The sequence below is a fragment of the Corvus hawaiiensis genome, chromosome 15, assembly GCF_020740725.1.
Source record: "Corvus hawaiiensis isolate bCorHaw1 chromosome 15, bCorHaw1.pri.cur, whole genome shotgun sequence".
Taxonomy (NCBI): domain Eukaryota; kingdom Metazoa; phylum Chordata; class Aves; order Passeriformes; family Corvidae; genus Corvus; species Corvus hawaiiensis.
In genome coordinates, this window is record NC_063227.1 from 1,336,336 (window position 1) to 1,354,015 (window position 17,680).

Here is a 17,680-nt window from a genome sequence, read left to right on the forward strand (position 1 = left end):
GGTGTCACACAGCACAGTGTCACACACACACACTGCACACACAGGCTGTCACACAGCACAGGGTGTCACACACGCTGCACACGGTGTCACACTGCACTGCACAGGGTGTCACACTGCACAGCACACAGTGTCACACACACACACTGCACACACACGGTGTCACACAGCACAGGGTGTCACACACACACAGCACACGGTGTCACACTGCACTGCACACAGTGTCACACACACACAGCACAGGGTGTCACACAGCACAGGGTGTCACACTGCACAGCACATGGTGTCACACACACACAGCACAGGGTGTCACATAGGTTGTACAGGATGTGGCACACACACACGGCACAGCACACGGTGTCACACACAGCACATGGTGTCACACACACACTGCACAGGGTGTCGCACAGGCTGTACAGGATGTGGCACACACACTGCACAGCACAGGGTGTCACACACACTGCACAGGGTGTCACACTGCACTGCACAGGGTGTCACACACACTGCACACACAGGGTGTCACACAGCACAGGGTGTCACACACGCTGCACACGGTGTCACACTGCACTGCACAGGGTGTCACACACACTGCACACACAGGGTGTCACACAGCACAGGGTGTCACACGCTGCACAGGGTGTCACACTGCACTGCACAGGGTGTCACACACACTGCACACACAGGGTGTCACACAGCACAGGGTGTCACACGCTGCACAGGGTGTCACACTGCACTGCACAGGGTGTCACACTGCACAGCACACAGTGTCACACTGCACAGCACACAGTGTCACACACACACACTGCACACACAGGGTGTCACACAGCACAGGGTGTCACACACGCTGCACACGGTGTCACACTGCACTGCACAGGGTGTCACACTGCACAGCACACAGTGTCACACACACACTGCACACGGTGTCACACTGCACAGCACACAGTGTCACACACACACACTGCACACACAGGGTGTCACACACACACTGCACACGGTGTCACACAGCACAGGGTGTCACACTGCACAGCACACGGTGTCACACTGCACTGCACACGGTGTCACACAGCACACGGTGTCACACACACACTGCACACACAGGGTGTCACACTGCACAGGGTGTCACACTGCACAGCACAGGGTGTCACACTGCACACGGTGTCACACAGCACAGGGTGTCACACTGCACAGCACACGGTGTCACACTGCACTGCACAGCCCAGGCAGAGCCGGGCAGCTCCCAGGCTGGAGGAGGAACTAAAGCAAGCCTGGCCCCTGCTGGCCCCGGGATGGCTCCTGCTGCCCGATCACCACAAACTGCGGCTGCACGGCTTCATCAGCACGTCACAGACTCACTGCAAGAGCTGCTTCCAACATTAGCCACTAATGAGTCAACAATTACAGAATTCTGCGTTAATTATTAAAATTTTACACCTAAAAACAAATAGAAAGAAATGCTTCTTTTTTTTTCTTTTTCCAACAGTACTTTTATTTATTTATTTTAAAGCAGGTGATTATTTTTTCTTCTGCTCCAGAGGCTTGATTCACTTCCTGCAGGTGTCCTGCTGCTTCTTGGGGGGGATTTCACTAATGCAGGAAGACATTTGCCAGAAAACATCTGTTGGAGAAGGATATTGAACACCGAGAGTGCAGTCAGAGGGTTATTTTGGATAACAGGAGGATGTCGTTCACACAGCACAGGATGTCTAAGGGCTTATGAAGTGTCTCAGCACACAATGATGTGACTCCAGCAAAATGCTCAGGAATTTGTGTGTATTTTACGGGGAAATGCCAGGATTGTGTCCATTACTGCACATGCAGATGGAATAGTAAACTCCAGCTTTCCACCACGTTGTATTTTCTGGTTTGCACTCATTATTCCCCTCCTAATTTTCTAAAAATGATCCCTGCTCTAAAAATAAAAATAACCCCTCGCTGTGCCCTTTCCATCATGCCCTGAAGAGGAAATCTCATCTTCAGGACAATAATAAATTAAAAATCCAAGTCTTTTGTGGTTTCTTCACTCAGAATTCAGGATTAAAGGTTTATTTTCAGGGGAAGTGTCTAAGTTGTAATATTTATGAATTATTCTGGACATTTATCTCAGCATATCTAAAAGGGAAAGTGTTTTTCAAAAATGCTGTAAAATGACACATAAGTAAGAATTTAAACACTCTAGACCTCCACAAGCAAGGAGTGAAGCCAGGTCTCTAAAACTGTAATTTGAAATTTCAAACATAGGAAAAGTCTACGCAAAAAGAAACCACAGAGTTCCTTTAAGAAATAAAAAATAAAAGTTTTGGTAAGGAAGCAAAATTTAAAAAAAACCTGTCCAGTCAGACAAAATACAGAGATAAAGCTGATTTTAAATGCTCACATTATGTGACCATAAACAGGGGGAAATCAACCCTCTGGTGACTCAGCAGGAATCTGGGAGGATATTACAGATCCTGGAGGAGGTCACAAACCAGAACTTTGTTAAACAGAACTGAAACACGTAAAGAAATTGGCTGAACTATTTTTACACACTATCATCAGAGGAAAACACTGCACAAAGGCTGTTCTGTCCTGCAGGTTCTCCTCACAGACTGGAAACGAAGCAGAATCGTGGGCAATTTGCAGTTTCTAAAGGGAAGTGCATTTGGAAACCCAAGGCTCGGTTTTCAAATCTCAACAATTTAATGACCCCCAATTTAAAGCTGGGGCTGGTCTGGTTTCTTTGACTGTCCCAGCTGCAATTGCCTCTGTCTGGGGAAATGGGGTGTTATTATGATATTTCTAAAGGGAGCATCATGTTGCATTCCTCAGCTGGGAAGCAACCTATTCCAGGATTTCCTTCCCCTTAGGGAGGGACAGTTAATGCCAGGCCATTATCTGCTGTGAGCAGGAAATTACACTACAAGACTTCAGCTACTTAAGCCTCCTCCTTTAAAGCCCCATTAAAGCAGCCAGGCTGAGGTTCAGCACTACAGCAAAAGACTCCCAGGCACTCAGGTTTTTGCAGGATGCTCAGGCAGGGCAGCTCAGGTGTGTGGGAGAGGTCTGAGGAGAGCAAAGGTGTGCAAGGGTGTCATTTCTTCAGGAACCTGGCAGCAATTTCAAACAGCAGAATTCAGACAAATTGCTCGTTCTGGGACAGAAGCCAAAGGCACTGGCACGTCCTTCTGACAGCATTTTGTGACCTCTCCTCGGGTTTGGGACACACCACGTGTCTCAGGCATGTGATTCATTCTGAAAGACACTTGCCAAATACACTGCAGTACCCAGGGGCAGAGGTTTTGTTCTCACAGTATCTAGTCACGGAATCAAATGAATGTACAATTCCTCACAGCAAAAACTCAGGGAGAAATGTCCAGTGTTCCTCTGCCTCCCACAGAGTCAGGCTGGGCTCTGCAGACTCAGGAGCTGGGCAGGGAATACCAAGAAACAACTGCTCCCTGCTGCCTCGAGTTCTGAAAATATTCAAGCAATGGAAAGTGTAGCCTAAAAAAGTCACTAAATAGAGCTAAAACCAAAGCAGAAAATTTACCTTTAGTAAATAAAGAGAACTCTGGTTCTGGGGAGAGTGGAAAACGTATCTGGCATCTTCCTGACCTTTGCGTAATTAATAAATCCTCTGAGAAACAGCAGAAAACCTGGAGGGGAGAGACACATTTGTCCAGTTAACACAGGTGTTGCTTCTTCAGTGAGAGGGAGCAGCTGAGCTCCCTGCCACCACTACAGAGGGACCTCCTCACTGGGATGCACAGCAGCTGATCACACACAGTCACTATTTTTGGTAGCAGTAACACCTCATCTTTCCATTGCAGGCAACTTCAAAAACAAACTTTCCTTTGAAAATCACACCACTTTTGACTCCGAACAAGATCCAGTAACTCCCAAAGCAGGAAAAAGAAAATAAAATGAGGAAGACAACAATCCACTCTTCCATTTAAGATGCAAGAGCAGACACAACACCAGTTACAAGCATTCTCTTAACTTCTGGATGATAGCAGGATGCTGCCACCAAGAACTGGCAGTAGAAGGACAATGTTTACACATGCCTTTAAAACCTGAATGTGTTCAGTCAGAGGAGTATGAGGGTCACATTTCATTTGTACATCTGCACACACATATTTAACAGCCAGGAATGCTCACAAAATCCTAACTGCACTTTATAGAGTTTTTAAGCATCTTTCCCCCGCCAAACACTCACCTAGTACAAGGAAGACCCACCAAAGCCAGTACTGGCCATCAAAGTAACCGGGAAAATAGGTGGAGAACTGAAAAACAGCCAAAAAACAATACAGCTTAGAGCACATGGAAGTTTGTGAAGCCAAGTCTGTTCCCACCAATTTCAGCAGTAACCAGATGAAGGCTGCACACAAGAGATCTCATGGAATGCCGCATTTCACCAGCTGCAGGAACAGGTTACCTCCATAAACTGTTATTTATGGATTTTCTGCACACTTCAGCCCAGCTCTAACAAGGGGAACGGGCCAGATTCAACACCCAGCTATGAACTCCAGAAATCAGTGGGGCACAAGGACACTACTGGGCAAATATTCCTGGTTTAAATTGTGTCCTGGATGCTTATAAAGCACAGCTGCAGTTTGTGAAAGGGCAGAGCAGGCTTGCAGCAGTGCAGCACATTCATTACACTGTCAGGTTGCATGGTGTAACAGGTGGGAAAGAAATCCCACATCTGTGGAATCCACTGACAAGATTCCCAGTTGAGAAAATTACTGCTATAAAACGAAAGGTACCAACACTATTAGAGCACTGAAGTTCACAGTTCCAGCATAAATACAGTATCATCCCTTTGGGTTTGTTCTGTTCAAGTTTAAAAACCTACCAAAAGATAAACTTGTGAAAGTTTAAATCCAATCCACAGTTAAATGTCACCTCTTTCTGTCACATCTCCTAATCCAGCAAAGAGTTCTGAACACCTCTGTACCAAGATGACCACAAAAACTGTCTACAGGAAAGTGAAGAGATGCTGTATTTACAAATTAGAATTCCCAGCCCCAAAAGACAGGGTAGGAAGTGACAGCTCTGACATTAATGCTCTCTACTTCTGCTTACAGCCAATGAGCTGCTTTGCTTGAAATTCAACTTTCAGCCTGGCATATCTGTGTGCCATCATTTCACGGGCTCCAAATAAAGATTTCCTGAGGGAAATATTTTCTCCCAATCCCTCCAAAAACCGTAAGAGCCAAAAATCCCAGAGCAGGATGGCAGCCTGCTCCTGGTCGCTGCTCCTGTGCCGCAGGGATGCTGCACCAGAGGGCACCCACGGCCTTCTCCCACTGCTGCTCCAAACCCTGCTCCTCCCCGCGTGCCTATTTCCCTCTCCTCGTCAGCTATCCCACATTTTAGAGAATCTCCTTATTTCCAGAGGACAGCCTAAGGCACAGCAGGCTGCAGGGCTGGCTTTGCCTGGCTTAATGTTTTCCCAGGATCAGAGCATTGCTGCTGCTCAGCACAAAGCCACACTGATGCAGGACAGTGGCTCTGTCAGACAGACACACACAGAATGAATCTCAGAATCCCAGAGTGAGCTGGGCTGGAAAGGATCCTACAGCTCCTCTCTTTTGCCACAGACAGGGACACCTTCCACTATCCCAGGAATCCCTGTCCAGCCTAAACTTGGACACTTCCAGGGATGGAGCATCCTCAACACATACCTGGGAGTGCAATCCTTATTTTCTTTTACTACAGTAATAATTCCAGAATATAAACAGGATATAATTATGAAAAAAAAAAAAAAAAAAAAGCTCTGTTCTTAGTGAATAAATGGATCAAAAATTATTTCATTATTTAAAAACCTCTAAATTTATCACTAACTTCAGTATGAGATAAAAACCTACTGGGGAAAAAGAGTATCAGTGTCTGTGTACGTGGTTTTGCACAACACAACTCACCCTGACAATCAGGATCCACTTAATAAGAGATAGACCAAACCCAGAAATGGCCCCATATCGTCCTGCAGCTGAAGTAGTCAGACAGAAAGACAGGAAAAATCCAATCCAGTTGAAGAGGAATGCCACTGAGAAAGCAGGAGAAAAGCAGCAGGTCAAGACACCTTTATATTCCAAGGAAAAAAACCATAAACGCCTTGCACACAGGCTTTTCCTGGTGCTACAGAAACATAAATGTGACCCAAACTATTTTGGGTCACTGCTTGAAAAAAAGTTCATTCCATCAGGTACTTACTGAAGAAAGTCAGCATGAAAATGCCATCATTTCCTATCCTCAGCTGGTCAGTGTCATCAAAGTCATCTCGTGTCACAAAGTCATCATCCTGCAAAGCAGAGAGAGGCAGCACATGGGGGAGTTAGGTCAGTCTAGTCCACACAGCAACCCCAGTTCTGGGTGTGACTCTTCAAGAAAGGGCTGGAATCCTAAATCTCAAAAGGCTACAAATGCAAAAATGAAAAAATTCCTGCTTCTCATCCTGAAATGGTGCAGGGCATGAACTGTTATCTATATAACAGGAAATGTATCTTTATTTTTAACATAGTCAAGATCCAGCATGTTCTTGTTCTCACTGTGAAGAATTCTTCTATTCATCAAAAAATTATCATCTCAGCAAGGAATTTGGCTTCTGTGAAGAAGTGTAATGAGCAGTGGACTTCTAATGCTAGCAGGGGTGGAGGGAGTGGCTGAACAAGAGATAATGTAGGAAAAACAAAAAGAAATTAAGTCTGACAGAATGGTTTTATCGTCCTTGTATCAGCTACACTGACCTCCAGAAAAGTCAACTAAGTAAGCAGCCGGAGTATCAAGGGTAGATATGCCAGACAGCTGAAGAATTAATCCTAAATCTTTTTTAAAAAGGAAAAAAACCCAACAAAAACCCCAGTGTCAGTGCACAGGGATACAGTACAGTCCCTCTGTCAGCTTGCCAAGCTAATCTGGCTAGCACATGCTGGCATTACTGAGATGTCTGACATCATCACAGTGCTCAGAGGAAAATTAAAAAGAAAAAAAAAATAGCCACAGGACTCTTGGGAGCATGGAATATCACCACCCCAGAAAGCTTCAAAAACACAAAAAGCCCAACACGAATTAAAACAGTCATGGCACATGACGGGCAGGAGTTAAAGCTGCAATTGTACCCAGCAGCACAGGGACAGCCAGGGACACTCACCCTGCCAGGAACCAAGGGAATGGTGGCCTCAGCCTTGGTTCTCTCGGCCTCGTCATAGCTGGGCAGAGTGGTGGCCACGTTGTAGGACGGCGGCTTCGGGAACCCTGACTCATCCTTGTAGTCAAAATAAGCTGCACAGAAACAGTTACACAGCAGGTAACTCAGCACTGCCTCAAGAACACCGGGTTGGGAATGAGCAGTGCTCCAGGCGATTCCCAACGAGCCCAGGCTGTTGAAGCCTGTCCCCTCCCCACCCTTCCATCCATTCCAGCCTCCTGCCATCCCAAAGCAGGAAGTGAAAAGCACAGGAACACCTTCTCTGATAGCCAGCAATCCACAGAACACTCACTGAACATGCCTGCCTGTACTGCTTAAAACAACCCCACATGCTGTGCCTCTGCCGACTTGGACACTCAGAAACAGTCATGTCTCCAGATCCAAGTGGTTATTAAAGTTATTAGTGACAGGACAGGAGGATGATTCAAAGTCCCATCCTTATGACCAAGTACTCAGTTATTGAAAAGTGCAAGAAAAGTGAATTCTTTAAACCCTTTTAAGTAACAAATCCTTTAGGGAAGGGGCACAGCATCATCCAAATGCCAAATAATGAGAGAGGAACCACAAATCCTTACAGAACTTTGATTTTTAACTGTCTTCAATTTACTGAGAACACTGTGAACTGTAACCTGAACACCCTTTGATGGGATGACATCAGACGAACGCAGCCAAATTGCATCTCCTAAACCACAAGTACCAACAAGCTGTGTGGATCAATCCTGGTCCCTGCAGCTTGGGAAGGTGCTGCAGAGCCAGCCGTGGATGAGGAGAGCAGTCAGTGACAGCAGAGCAGTCCCAGCTCTCGCCCCCAGGTGAGGATACCTGTGCTCTCTGCAGAAATGCTGCTGTAGGGCGGAGGGGCGTCGTTCACCACCGGCACGGCCTCGCCCGGCTCCTCTTCATTCTGCAGCTGAACAGACCCACACACCACGGGTTAGGAGGGTTTCTCAGAGCTCTGACACCACCCCTGCAGCTTTAATTGCACACAACAGACTCTTCTGGAAGGAGACTGTTCTGCAGCACCACGGGACATGGAGCAGCTGCTCAGCCTCCCTCCCAAGCATTCCCACTTGAAATGATCCATCTTCCATCTCAGTTTTAATGTTGTTTTTAAATCCTCTCCTCACACACCCGGACTCCAGCAAAGCACAGCACACAGCTTTCCAGTACTTCTCAATTTCCCTGGCACTTCCTCAGCTCACACTGCTTAGGAGCTGCAGTTGCATCTGTTTTAGTCACAGAAATACAGTGAGATGCCCAACAAAAGGCTCCATTGCTGCCTGTGGCTTTGCTAAGGAAGGGATTTTTCCATGGATACATTACATAATGATGCACAGAAGTACGAATGTTGCCATTTCCCTTCAACCTTTCACACTGCATGACTGAAAAGGAACCGGTTTATTTTGTGCACTGTGCTTCCCACAGGCTCTGTATAAATAACCAGGAGCTATCACAGATCCAGCATCACTCGCACGAGGCAGGTGTGCCATGGCAGCTTTGATCAGGGAAGCAGCAGTACCAGGCCAGAAAGGAGGTTACAGCTGCCATCTCATTTTTCCCTTCCTTCCATTTCTCATCATCTCAGCAGCAAAGGCACTGAAGTCTTCTGCAGAACAACTCACCTCAGACAAGCACCTCGGGACTGAAGCACTGGGCTGAGCGGGAGGCACTGCCCTCGTTTGAAATCACCACTAAACAACGTCTCCTCCAGCTCTCCCTCCTGCAATCCCACACATTTGCTCCTGAAGCCATCCAGGATATTTTGCTTTCTTTGGAGAGACATGTTGCCATTCTCCTTAAGCATTTAACACAGGGGGTGGGGCGTAGGGGGTGTTCTTATCTTACTTGTACGTCTTATCAGGGGAAAATAAATCAGCTCACACTTCTAAATGCAGATCTTGGATATCCAACTGTTCTATGGTTTGGAGTTTTATGCCTTTTGCTGCTTAAGATCAAAGATCACAGAATCACAGAATGGTTTGGGTTGGAAGGGACCTCAAAACCCATCCCATTCCACCCCCTGCCATGAGCAGGGACACTCCCACTAGCCCAGGTTGTTCCGAGCCCCGTCCAACCTGGCCCTGGACACTTCCAGGGATGGGGCAGCCACAGCCTCTCTGTGCCAGTGAAAGGCTATAATCTATACTCTGTTCCAGATCACACTATATCCACATCCTCTGTGAAAGTCTTCACTGGGCTTAGCAGATGACAGCACGAGTGGCTCTGCTGGCAGGTCCAAGGGGTCAGCCGAGAGGGGGGAAGGGAGGAAATGACACCGGGAAGCACCAGGAAAAAATCAGGAGCACTGTCTCCCATCCAGCTGCAGCAGAACAGCAGAGCACCACAGCTCTGCATTCCAGCTCCCCTTCAGCTGGAGCTCACTCTGCTCCCCAGGAACATTTTCCAAAGAGAATAGGTGAGGGGGGGAAACGGGTGCTGGTCAGACTCAAGCTTTGTGGGTAAGAACTCCTCACATGACAACGCTGAGCCATTTCCTTGAAGAAGGAGAAATCAGTGATCCGGATGAAAATTTAATCCGTGTTCCGGCAGAAGCAGCTCCCAGCACAGCTGTCAGCAGGACACATCCCCAGCGCTGGTCCCTGGCCAGATGTGAAGCAGAGCAAACAATCCCAGGGAGTGAGGCCCTGGGGTGGAGGTGGCAGGACCTGCAGCTTTACTGAGCCCCAGGCCAATGAGCAGGGACAGGAGGAGCTGCAGCAGCTCCCACCACAGCGAGGCACCTTTGTCTTCTCAAAGCCCTTCCAAGAAACAAAAATGCCTCATTTTATAAACCCCATGGAGCTCGGCATTAGAAGTAAATGAAACTGACTTGAGAAGTAATTGCCTATTAAAATATGATTTAAAAATTAAAAAAAAAGAGAGACAGCATTACTCCAAAAATCCCAGAAACCCTGCACAGAGCACGAGGGGCAATGAAGGGACAGAGAAACACAGAACCAAAGTCCTTGATTGAGTCTCTGCCCAGGGAAGCTGTGGCTGCCTCATCCCTGGAAGTGTCCAAGGCCAAGGCCCCAAGGATGGGGCTTGGAGCAGCCTGGGATGGTGGAAGGTGCCCCTGCACACGGCAGGGGTGAAATGAGATGATCTTTAAGGTCATCCCAAACCATTCTGTGATTCCATAATTCTCCCAGCTCTGTAGTTTTTTAATTCTCAGAAAATGCTCCACCATACCTATTGTCAGTCTATCCATGAAAATTCAATACTTCTTTTCTCCCCCTGCCTGTGCAGGACCTGGTCTATTAAAAGGAGGAAAGGCTCTGTCACACCTGGGACACTCTGGGTTCCACATGCCCTCCAGGTGAGGGGGTGGCAGAAATTCAACCCCTGATCCCTGTAAGAAAGAAGGCAGGTACAGCCTGAGAGCACAGTCACCAGGGAGGGGGGAGGAAAGCACCACATGTGACAACACTGGAAGAGATGAAATAAAAGAGGACACAGATATTGAGTGGAATATTAACTCCTACCACTGGTTCTTCTTTCAATAGTAAAAAGAAATACATGTTCTTCCACCAATGCCATGTGGGAGAAAGCAGCTGAATTCACCACTGCCTTCAAACATCACAATTCAAGTAATGGATAATGACACCAAAAATGCAGCTACTTTCTAAAGTTGAGCTCGAGGCTGTGGGAGGTTACAGTTATAGAAAACATATTCTTCTTCTAATGGACAAGGTACACAAATGCCTTCCAGCCTTTTTAATGATTCCAGGCATCTAAAATTCAACTAAGTGCCTATTAGATGAGCAGGGAGGGTTCATGTGACAGGAAGAATGACTCATCAGGCCTCGCACTGCTGCCCCGGCCTGGCCCCGGCTCCCACCTGCCCTGCACAGCTCCAGGTACGGACTCGGCTCCCAGAGAAAGCCCCGAGGCTCCAGAACCCAGAGAGCCTGGTTAAAGCAGTGTCTGACTTCAGGCTGTTCTGCTGAGGCTGTGGGGTAATTCTTTCCTAGATTCACTGATGGATTTTAGCTTTTCAGGCAAGGTTCTGGTATTTGTGGCATTAAAAAATAAGACAATCTTTACAGCCGTGCCTACAGTTATTAAAACAACAGCTGGGCTGGGATTTTTTCACCAGACTGCTAAACCAACAGAAAGTTGACTGATAAATATCCCACCCAGGGATATTTATTTTCAAAAAAAAAAAACCCAAAAACCAGCATGAGAAGCCTGGCACTGAGCAGAACATCACGTCTGGTTGCCACTTGCCCTGACTGAGACCTGTCCCACGTAAATACACAACACATCAGCGTGAGAGTTAAAATCTTACAAGCTGTTTGGAAATATTTCCATGTAAACTTTGAAGAAAGCATTTCCAATAAATACATTGGTTAATTCTTCCAAATTTCCTAAACTGGCATATGGGCTGCTTACATAGTTTTGAATCTTTATTTTTTAACTCCCCTTTGCCAAGCTCTGAGGCTGCATGTAAATATTCTTTACACTAAAGCAGCATCATTACACTAAATCAGCATTACTACAAGCTTGGCCTTAGCAATAGATCACATATTCCATATCTTCAGCCTTTTGGAAGCAAATTAAAATCACTGCCAACTCTGAAAAGGAGAGTTATTTTTACTGACTTACGCTTTGCTTAATTAAACACACCCTGATTTAAAATCCCGACTTTTGTCTGATGTTGCTGCTAATTCCTGTAACTTAGTATCACCTTATTAATCAGCAGGAATAATGATAAGCTACCAGCCAAGCCAACCCACACCCTTCAGCCCTCTCCCTGATGAGCAAATAACTGTTTTCTCCCGTAAGCTCTTCCAGCCCATTTCCCCAGAGCAGTGACAGCCCTGAGCGTCTGCCCCAGCTCCTGCAGCTGGCACAGGTGTGCTGAGAGCCTCTCAGGTGACACATCTGGCACCTGTGCCAAGGCAGCCCTTCCTGGGGAGATGCTGATGCTCCTGCCTGAGCTTCGTGCTAGGGAACCAGCCCTGAGCAGAGCCCATCTCTGGGGAGTGACCTCCCTACAGTGCCAACCCGAGGATTTCCTCATGGAAAGGGTGCTCAGGCACTGGCAGGGGCTGCCCAGGGAGGTTTGGAGTGCCCACCCCTGGAGGTGCCCAAGGAAGGGCTGGAGGTGGCACTCAGGGCTCTGGGCTGGGGCACAGCTTGGACTCAAGGGGCTGGGAGGGCTTTTCCAAACTGAGTGGCTCTGAGATTCGGAGATACTCCTCCCTTTTAACAAAGGACTGAAAACTGTGCCTCCACTCCCAAACTCCACCTGTTTTTCCCCAGCTGGAGCAGCTCCCTGGCACCCAGTGAGCACACACGGAGCAGGAACCAGCAGCAGCATCCAGCTGAGGGGACAATGGCAATGACCCCATGAGCCACCAAGGCAAAAACACAAATCAAAACCTATTTTATGTCCATAAAATACAACCTGTGCTCATGAGGGTATTGTTCTCTGACTCACTGCAGCCAAGGGCCTGACAACACAGAAATGCTCCTCAATCCTGGGAAACAAGCTGGTCTAATTCCCTCATTTCTGTTCAAACAGGGAGTAAGACTGATCTGGAGAGACTGGAAACAAGCACTCAGGCCAGCACAAACCTGTGCCCACACACTGGCCTTAGACTTGAGAGATCAAGGTCTTAATATGGAAAAAGTAGATTTTAATCTTGGATAGCTGTAATTAAATTTCCCACACTTAAAGCATAAGGCCTTCTCATAATATTTAGAATCAGATTAATGTTTTTCTGGACATTAGGGCATCACAGAAAGAATTTTAAACGTTTTAAAATATCACATTTTTTGAACTGTCATATGAAGAAGGTTAAGTTTATCTTCAGTGGAAAAAAATCCCACTGTGCCACCGTATATCAAATTTGGATATTTCACAACAGGCAGGAACAGAATGATTGGATACCCCTTACTACTGGGTTTTTCTCACCCGTCCCAATTACAAAGGATCAGAATTCACACACACAGAACTTTTGCTCCTTGCTTTCTGTATGGTTACTTCTAAGTCATGATGCCAAACCCACAGAAAAAGGTTCCTCATCTCCTGGGAGCACTTAACAACCCAAAAGACCTCAGGGATTGTTCAGGGATTTCTGATCGCCACTGAATTTTAGTGATGAGAGAAAAGTCACCAAAAAAGCCCAACTCAGAGTCCAACACCATCCTGATGCTGGAGAAAATTTAAAAGTTTGCATGCAAAGCTATTTTCTCCTGCTACACAAGCTGTGAAATGACCCTGGCCTGCTGCTGTTTCCCTGCCTCTCCCACATCCTTTGAGTTTTAGGGACAGAATGTTTTTAAATTCTGTAATTACTTTTTCACACAGAATCACTAAACCCTTGCAAACTCACCTGACAGGTACTGTTACCCACAGAGATTTCAGAGGAAAATAACCAGGTTTTAGTCGCCTGAGCACAACCCAGGCTGGACACAGAGCAGCTTCAGCACAGCCTCAGAGCAGAAGCTGCACAAACAATTTTACTCTGCAATTTTTCTAATCTTTACTGCATTCATGTCTATGGCATCTCCTATTTTACTTAAAATAAAATAAAATATATAAATAAATATGCAAACAACCTACCCTGCAACTTTTCTTACCATTCTTATCTTTAGTCAGCACATCTTGCACACTGCAAGGCCCTCGCTGAGGAGACAGTCACTGGCATTTCTGATTCTAACTGCTGACATGAAAAGATTTGGGATGTTCTCATTTTTTAGTTTCAAACTGTGTGCCCATTTCAGCTGCAAAATTAAATACAAGCTTAAGGTACACACAAGGCAACAACTGTTATCTGCCTCCCTGTTCCACTCCGGCCTCCCCAGATATTAAAGAAGCATTGAGGTCCTTCATGGATTTAAACCCTATTCCCATTCTATCTCCAGCAATGTATTTCTTCTACAGTTTTCACAGAACGAAAAACAAACAAATGGAAAAATCTTTCTTCCTTATTTTTCCCATCGACACCTCCCTTTAAGGAATGATTCATGATCCATGTAAACCTTCAACAAGTGGAACAGGAAGAAACAGCACTTAAAAAGGAATATATCTTCATTATTTAACACTCCCACCATTTCCTAGGTGGGTTTACATTACTCATACACCTCACATATATTTTCGAATGCTCCAAGTGCAAAGCATGCCTGGAAAACACAGAGTGTAAATAAACCTGTTAAAGCTGGGCTATTTTTTCCAGAATGAAGGGTAATTTCTATTCCAAGGATGAAGTACAGTTCTGCCAACTGAACTTTCAATCCAGGGTTATGCTGGAAAGGCTTTAAGCCCCCTAATCCCAACAAGATCCCCATATAACTTTCCCAAAGGCAGACTGAAGTGACAACAGTGTCCCTTTTGGGGACATTGCCTGAGTAACAGTACCAGGGTGGGCTGCAGCTCTCCTTCTTCCCAAACCTCTCCATTCCCACCTCCACAAGCACAGCCCCAGCACCTGGCCTGCAGAGGAGGATCCAAATCCAGCAGTCTGACCCTGTCCCAGCCCTGCTCCCCATGGAAGAGACTGGGAAAGCTGAAATCCCTTCTCTGGAGTTTTAGTTTTATTTTACATGGAGCTGCACTTCCTCAGCATGTGAGCTCAGACTCACATCGCCCAAAGGCATCACTGCAGGCTGGTTTTTATCAGACTATCTAATGCCTGAACAAAGCCATGGGCTAGGAAGTTGGCTTTGGAAAATAAATCAGTGCACGCCCCTTGCACACTGCCCGCGTTGGGCGTTGGTGAACAGACAGAGGCTGGGAGTTTGCAGGGAAGAATGAGGCTGCTGAGGGAGCACAGCCCACATTCCCACATCCCACCCGCAGGGCTGAGGAAGGGGTGGGAGAGGAAACACACAGGTTTCAAACTCAGGTATCCAGTTCTGCTGTGCTCAGGTCATGGTCATTAACTCCCACCTTTTTTTCCTGAAAATACAGGCACTCGAGGAATCCTACAAATACTGTACAGGTTCCATAGTGCCCACACCTCACCAGCGCTGCTCCCACATACACACGGATACATCAGGAACCCTTCCCGAAGTGAGGGTTACACATCTCTGGCATGCTTGGACAGTCAATCACATTTACCAGTACAGGAACACCTACCTGCATAACCAACTGCATTAATGCACTACCCCATCACCCCAAAAAATCAAGCTTTAAAAATTCCTCCACTGCATCCAACAATTTAAAGGATTAAATGAGCTTGTTGAGAATTTCTCCAGGCTACCTCCACTGACTGGGTCCTGTATTCTCCTCTAGCCCTTGCAGTTATCACTTCGCTATCAGTCTCTCTTCCTTGGCACATGGTACATTCATTATTGTACATTCACACATTCAGTAAGTTTCAAAATATGGGAAAAAAATTGACACATTCAATGCTACAGGGACTCTCCCACTCTCTCATCCTCTCTTTATCTAAATCCCAACTCCATCTCCACAGCTTGCAGGGTTTTTGAAGCAACACAAGCATTACGAACCAGTTCAGTGACAACACACTTCACAATATGAATACCTGGGTTCTGGCAGAGGGTGAGGAAAGAGAAGCAGTTTCTAAACAGCTGCACAAAAGTAAATACATTTACATGTGAGAATCTGCCTCTCACTCCAGTTACACCAGTGGCTCCACAGGCTTCCACTATGTGCTTGTCTTTAGCAGAGCAAATCCTCTGGCACAGCCTGGCTCCCTAATCTCCACAGGGCTCTGCAGATGAGTCTGCCCTGGCTCTGCCCGAGGTGTGAGCAGACACAACACTGAGCTGGCAAACAACAGCTTTACACACCCCTCTCTGAGGAAACCAGGAGTGTGTGCTTCAGCCAGGTAACCCCACGGCAATGGGGTCCTTCGGCGATTCTGTCACCCATCCCCATGGCTCCGGGCAACAGGACACGCTGCAGATCCCTTGGGAAAAGGCATTTGTGGAGACACTTGTAGGGGTCAACACCACCAGCAGGACTCTGCCAGGAAAGGCGATTAGTGCAGAGACCTGGTTATCTGTCCCTAGCAGTTCCCAGAACACAAAGAGATTTGCCATTGTAAGCGAGCACATCTGTTTTGCACTGGAGAAAAAAAAAAAAAAAGCCTAAGTTTTACTTAACTTCCACATTTCCAGTATGTAAAAACACGGAGACCTGCAGCTGTCAGATGAGACAAGTATTCCATCCCATGGGAGGGTGTATCTCGAACTCTGCCGAGCGCGAGCCTACCCACGCTGGGAATGCTACCCAGGAAAAGTCACAACACAGCGACTTCTTGGGAGAACCTCGGTTCAGCAGGAGCGAGCTGTCTGCTGTTTTAAGGGATTTCTCCATTACTTTAAGTAAACAATTCTACACGTCTGATGTCAGAAAAGCGCCTGCCAGAACTGGGTCACACCGGGGGGCCCAGCCGACACCCGGCCCTTCCGTGGGGCCGGTACTGCAGACAAACGGGAGGCTGGAGGAGCAGAACGACCCGAATTCCCGACGGAGCTCTTTAACGCCAGCCTCTGGCCTAGGGGGGTTTCACAGGAGTCCACACGTAAAAGATGGAATAAAACTAACGGTGACCTCGGGACGATGCAGAACGAGACCGTTCCCTGGGCGGGGGGGGGGTCGCCGGCCGTGGTGGGGAAACGACCGGCGGGGTCAGCGCCCTGCGCCAAGGTCGCCCCGGGACTGGGCAAACACCGGCCCCGGACACACCCGGCCGCGAGACTGGGCAAACACCCGGCCCCAGGACAGAGCAAACACCAGCCACGGGGCTGGGCAAACACCGGCCCCGGGCACACCCGGCCCCGAGCCGGCGGGGTGCGGCTCCGCGGCCGATCCCGGCCCGACCCCCCGGGGACCCGCGGCCTCCGCCCCGGGCGCTGCCGCCAGCACAGGCCCCGCTCCCGGCCCCGCCGTCCCGGGAGCCGCCCGGCCCCGCCGCCCCTCACCTGCTGGTAGCGGCCGGTGCTGGGCTCGGCGGCCGCGGCCGCCATGGCGCTGCGGGGTCGGTGCGGGCGCTGCGCAGGCGGAGGCGGCGGCGGCCCGGTCGCTGCTCGCTGCGGGCTCCGCTCGCTCCCGCCCTCCCCGTCACGCTCGGCCGCGCCGCCTTCCGCCCCGCCCGCCGCCGGAGCCGCCCCGGGCCGCGGGCAGCGTTCCTGGAGGGGGTACGGAATCACAGAACCGCCGAGGCTTGGAGAGACCTCCAACACCATCGAGTCCAAGCTGTGCCCCATTCCCACCTTGTCCCCAGCCCAGAGCTCTGAGTGCCACCTCCAGCCCTTCCTTGGGCACCTCCAGGGATGGGCACTCCAAACCTCCCTGGGCAGCCCCTGCCAAGGCCTGAGCACCCTTTCCATGGGGAAATTCCTGCTGCTGTCCACCCTGAGCCTGCCCTGGCCCAGCCTGAGGCCGTTCCCTCTCCTCCTGTCCCTGTTCCCTGCGAGCAGAGCCCGACCCCCCCGGCTGCCCCCTCCTGTCAGGGACTTGTGCAGAGCCACAAGGTCCCCCCTGAGCCTCCTTTGCTCCAGGCTGAGCCCCTTCCC

The 17,680-nt window shown here is 48.4% G+C and overlaps 1 protein-coding gene across 1 annotated transcript; it reads right to left on the reverse strand.

Moving 5' to 3' along the window:
* Positions 1–1,296: 1,296 nt before the first annotated feature.
* Positions 1,297–17,365, reverse strand: NDFIP1 (Nedd4 family interacting protein 1). The gene is made up of 8 exons (XM_048319957.1): positions 17,087–17,365; positions 8,006–8,093; positions 7,127–7,257; positions 6,190–6,277; positions 5,898–6,022; positions 4,190–4,256; positions 3,524–3,629; positions 1,297–1,612 (listed from the first exon to the last, which is right to left on the reverse strand). The coding sequence occupies exons 1-7, from the start codon at positions 17,348–17,350 to the stop codon at positions 3,526–3,528; spliced, it is 867 nt and encodes a 288-aa protein (XP_048175914.1). The 5' UTR covers positions 17,351–17,365; the 3' UTR covers positions 1,297–1,612; positions 3,524–3,525.
* Positions 17,366–17,680: the final 315 nt, after the last annotated feature.

Bases quoted from the DNA above. Each gene is read 5' to 3' on its own strand.
- NDFIP1 (XM_048319957.1), bottom strand. From the start codon at position 17,350: ATGGTGTTGGAGGTCTCTCCAAGCCTCGGCGGTTCTGTGATTCCGTAC. The intron at 6,278-7,126 runs GTGAGTGTCCCT...TCTGCTTTGCAG, and splicing joins TTCCCTTGGTTCCTGGCAGG to GATGATGACTTTGTGACACG. The intron at 4,257-5,897 runs GTGAGTTGTGTT...GCTGTTTTTCAG, and splicing joins AGTGGATCCTGATTGTCAGG to TTCTCCACCTATTTTCCCGG.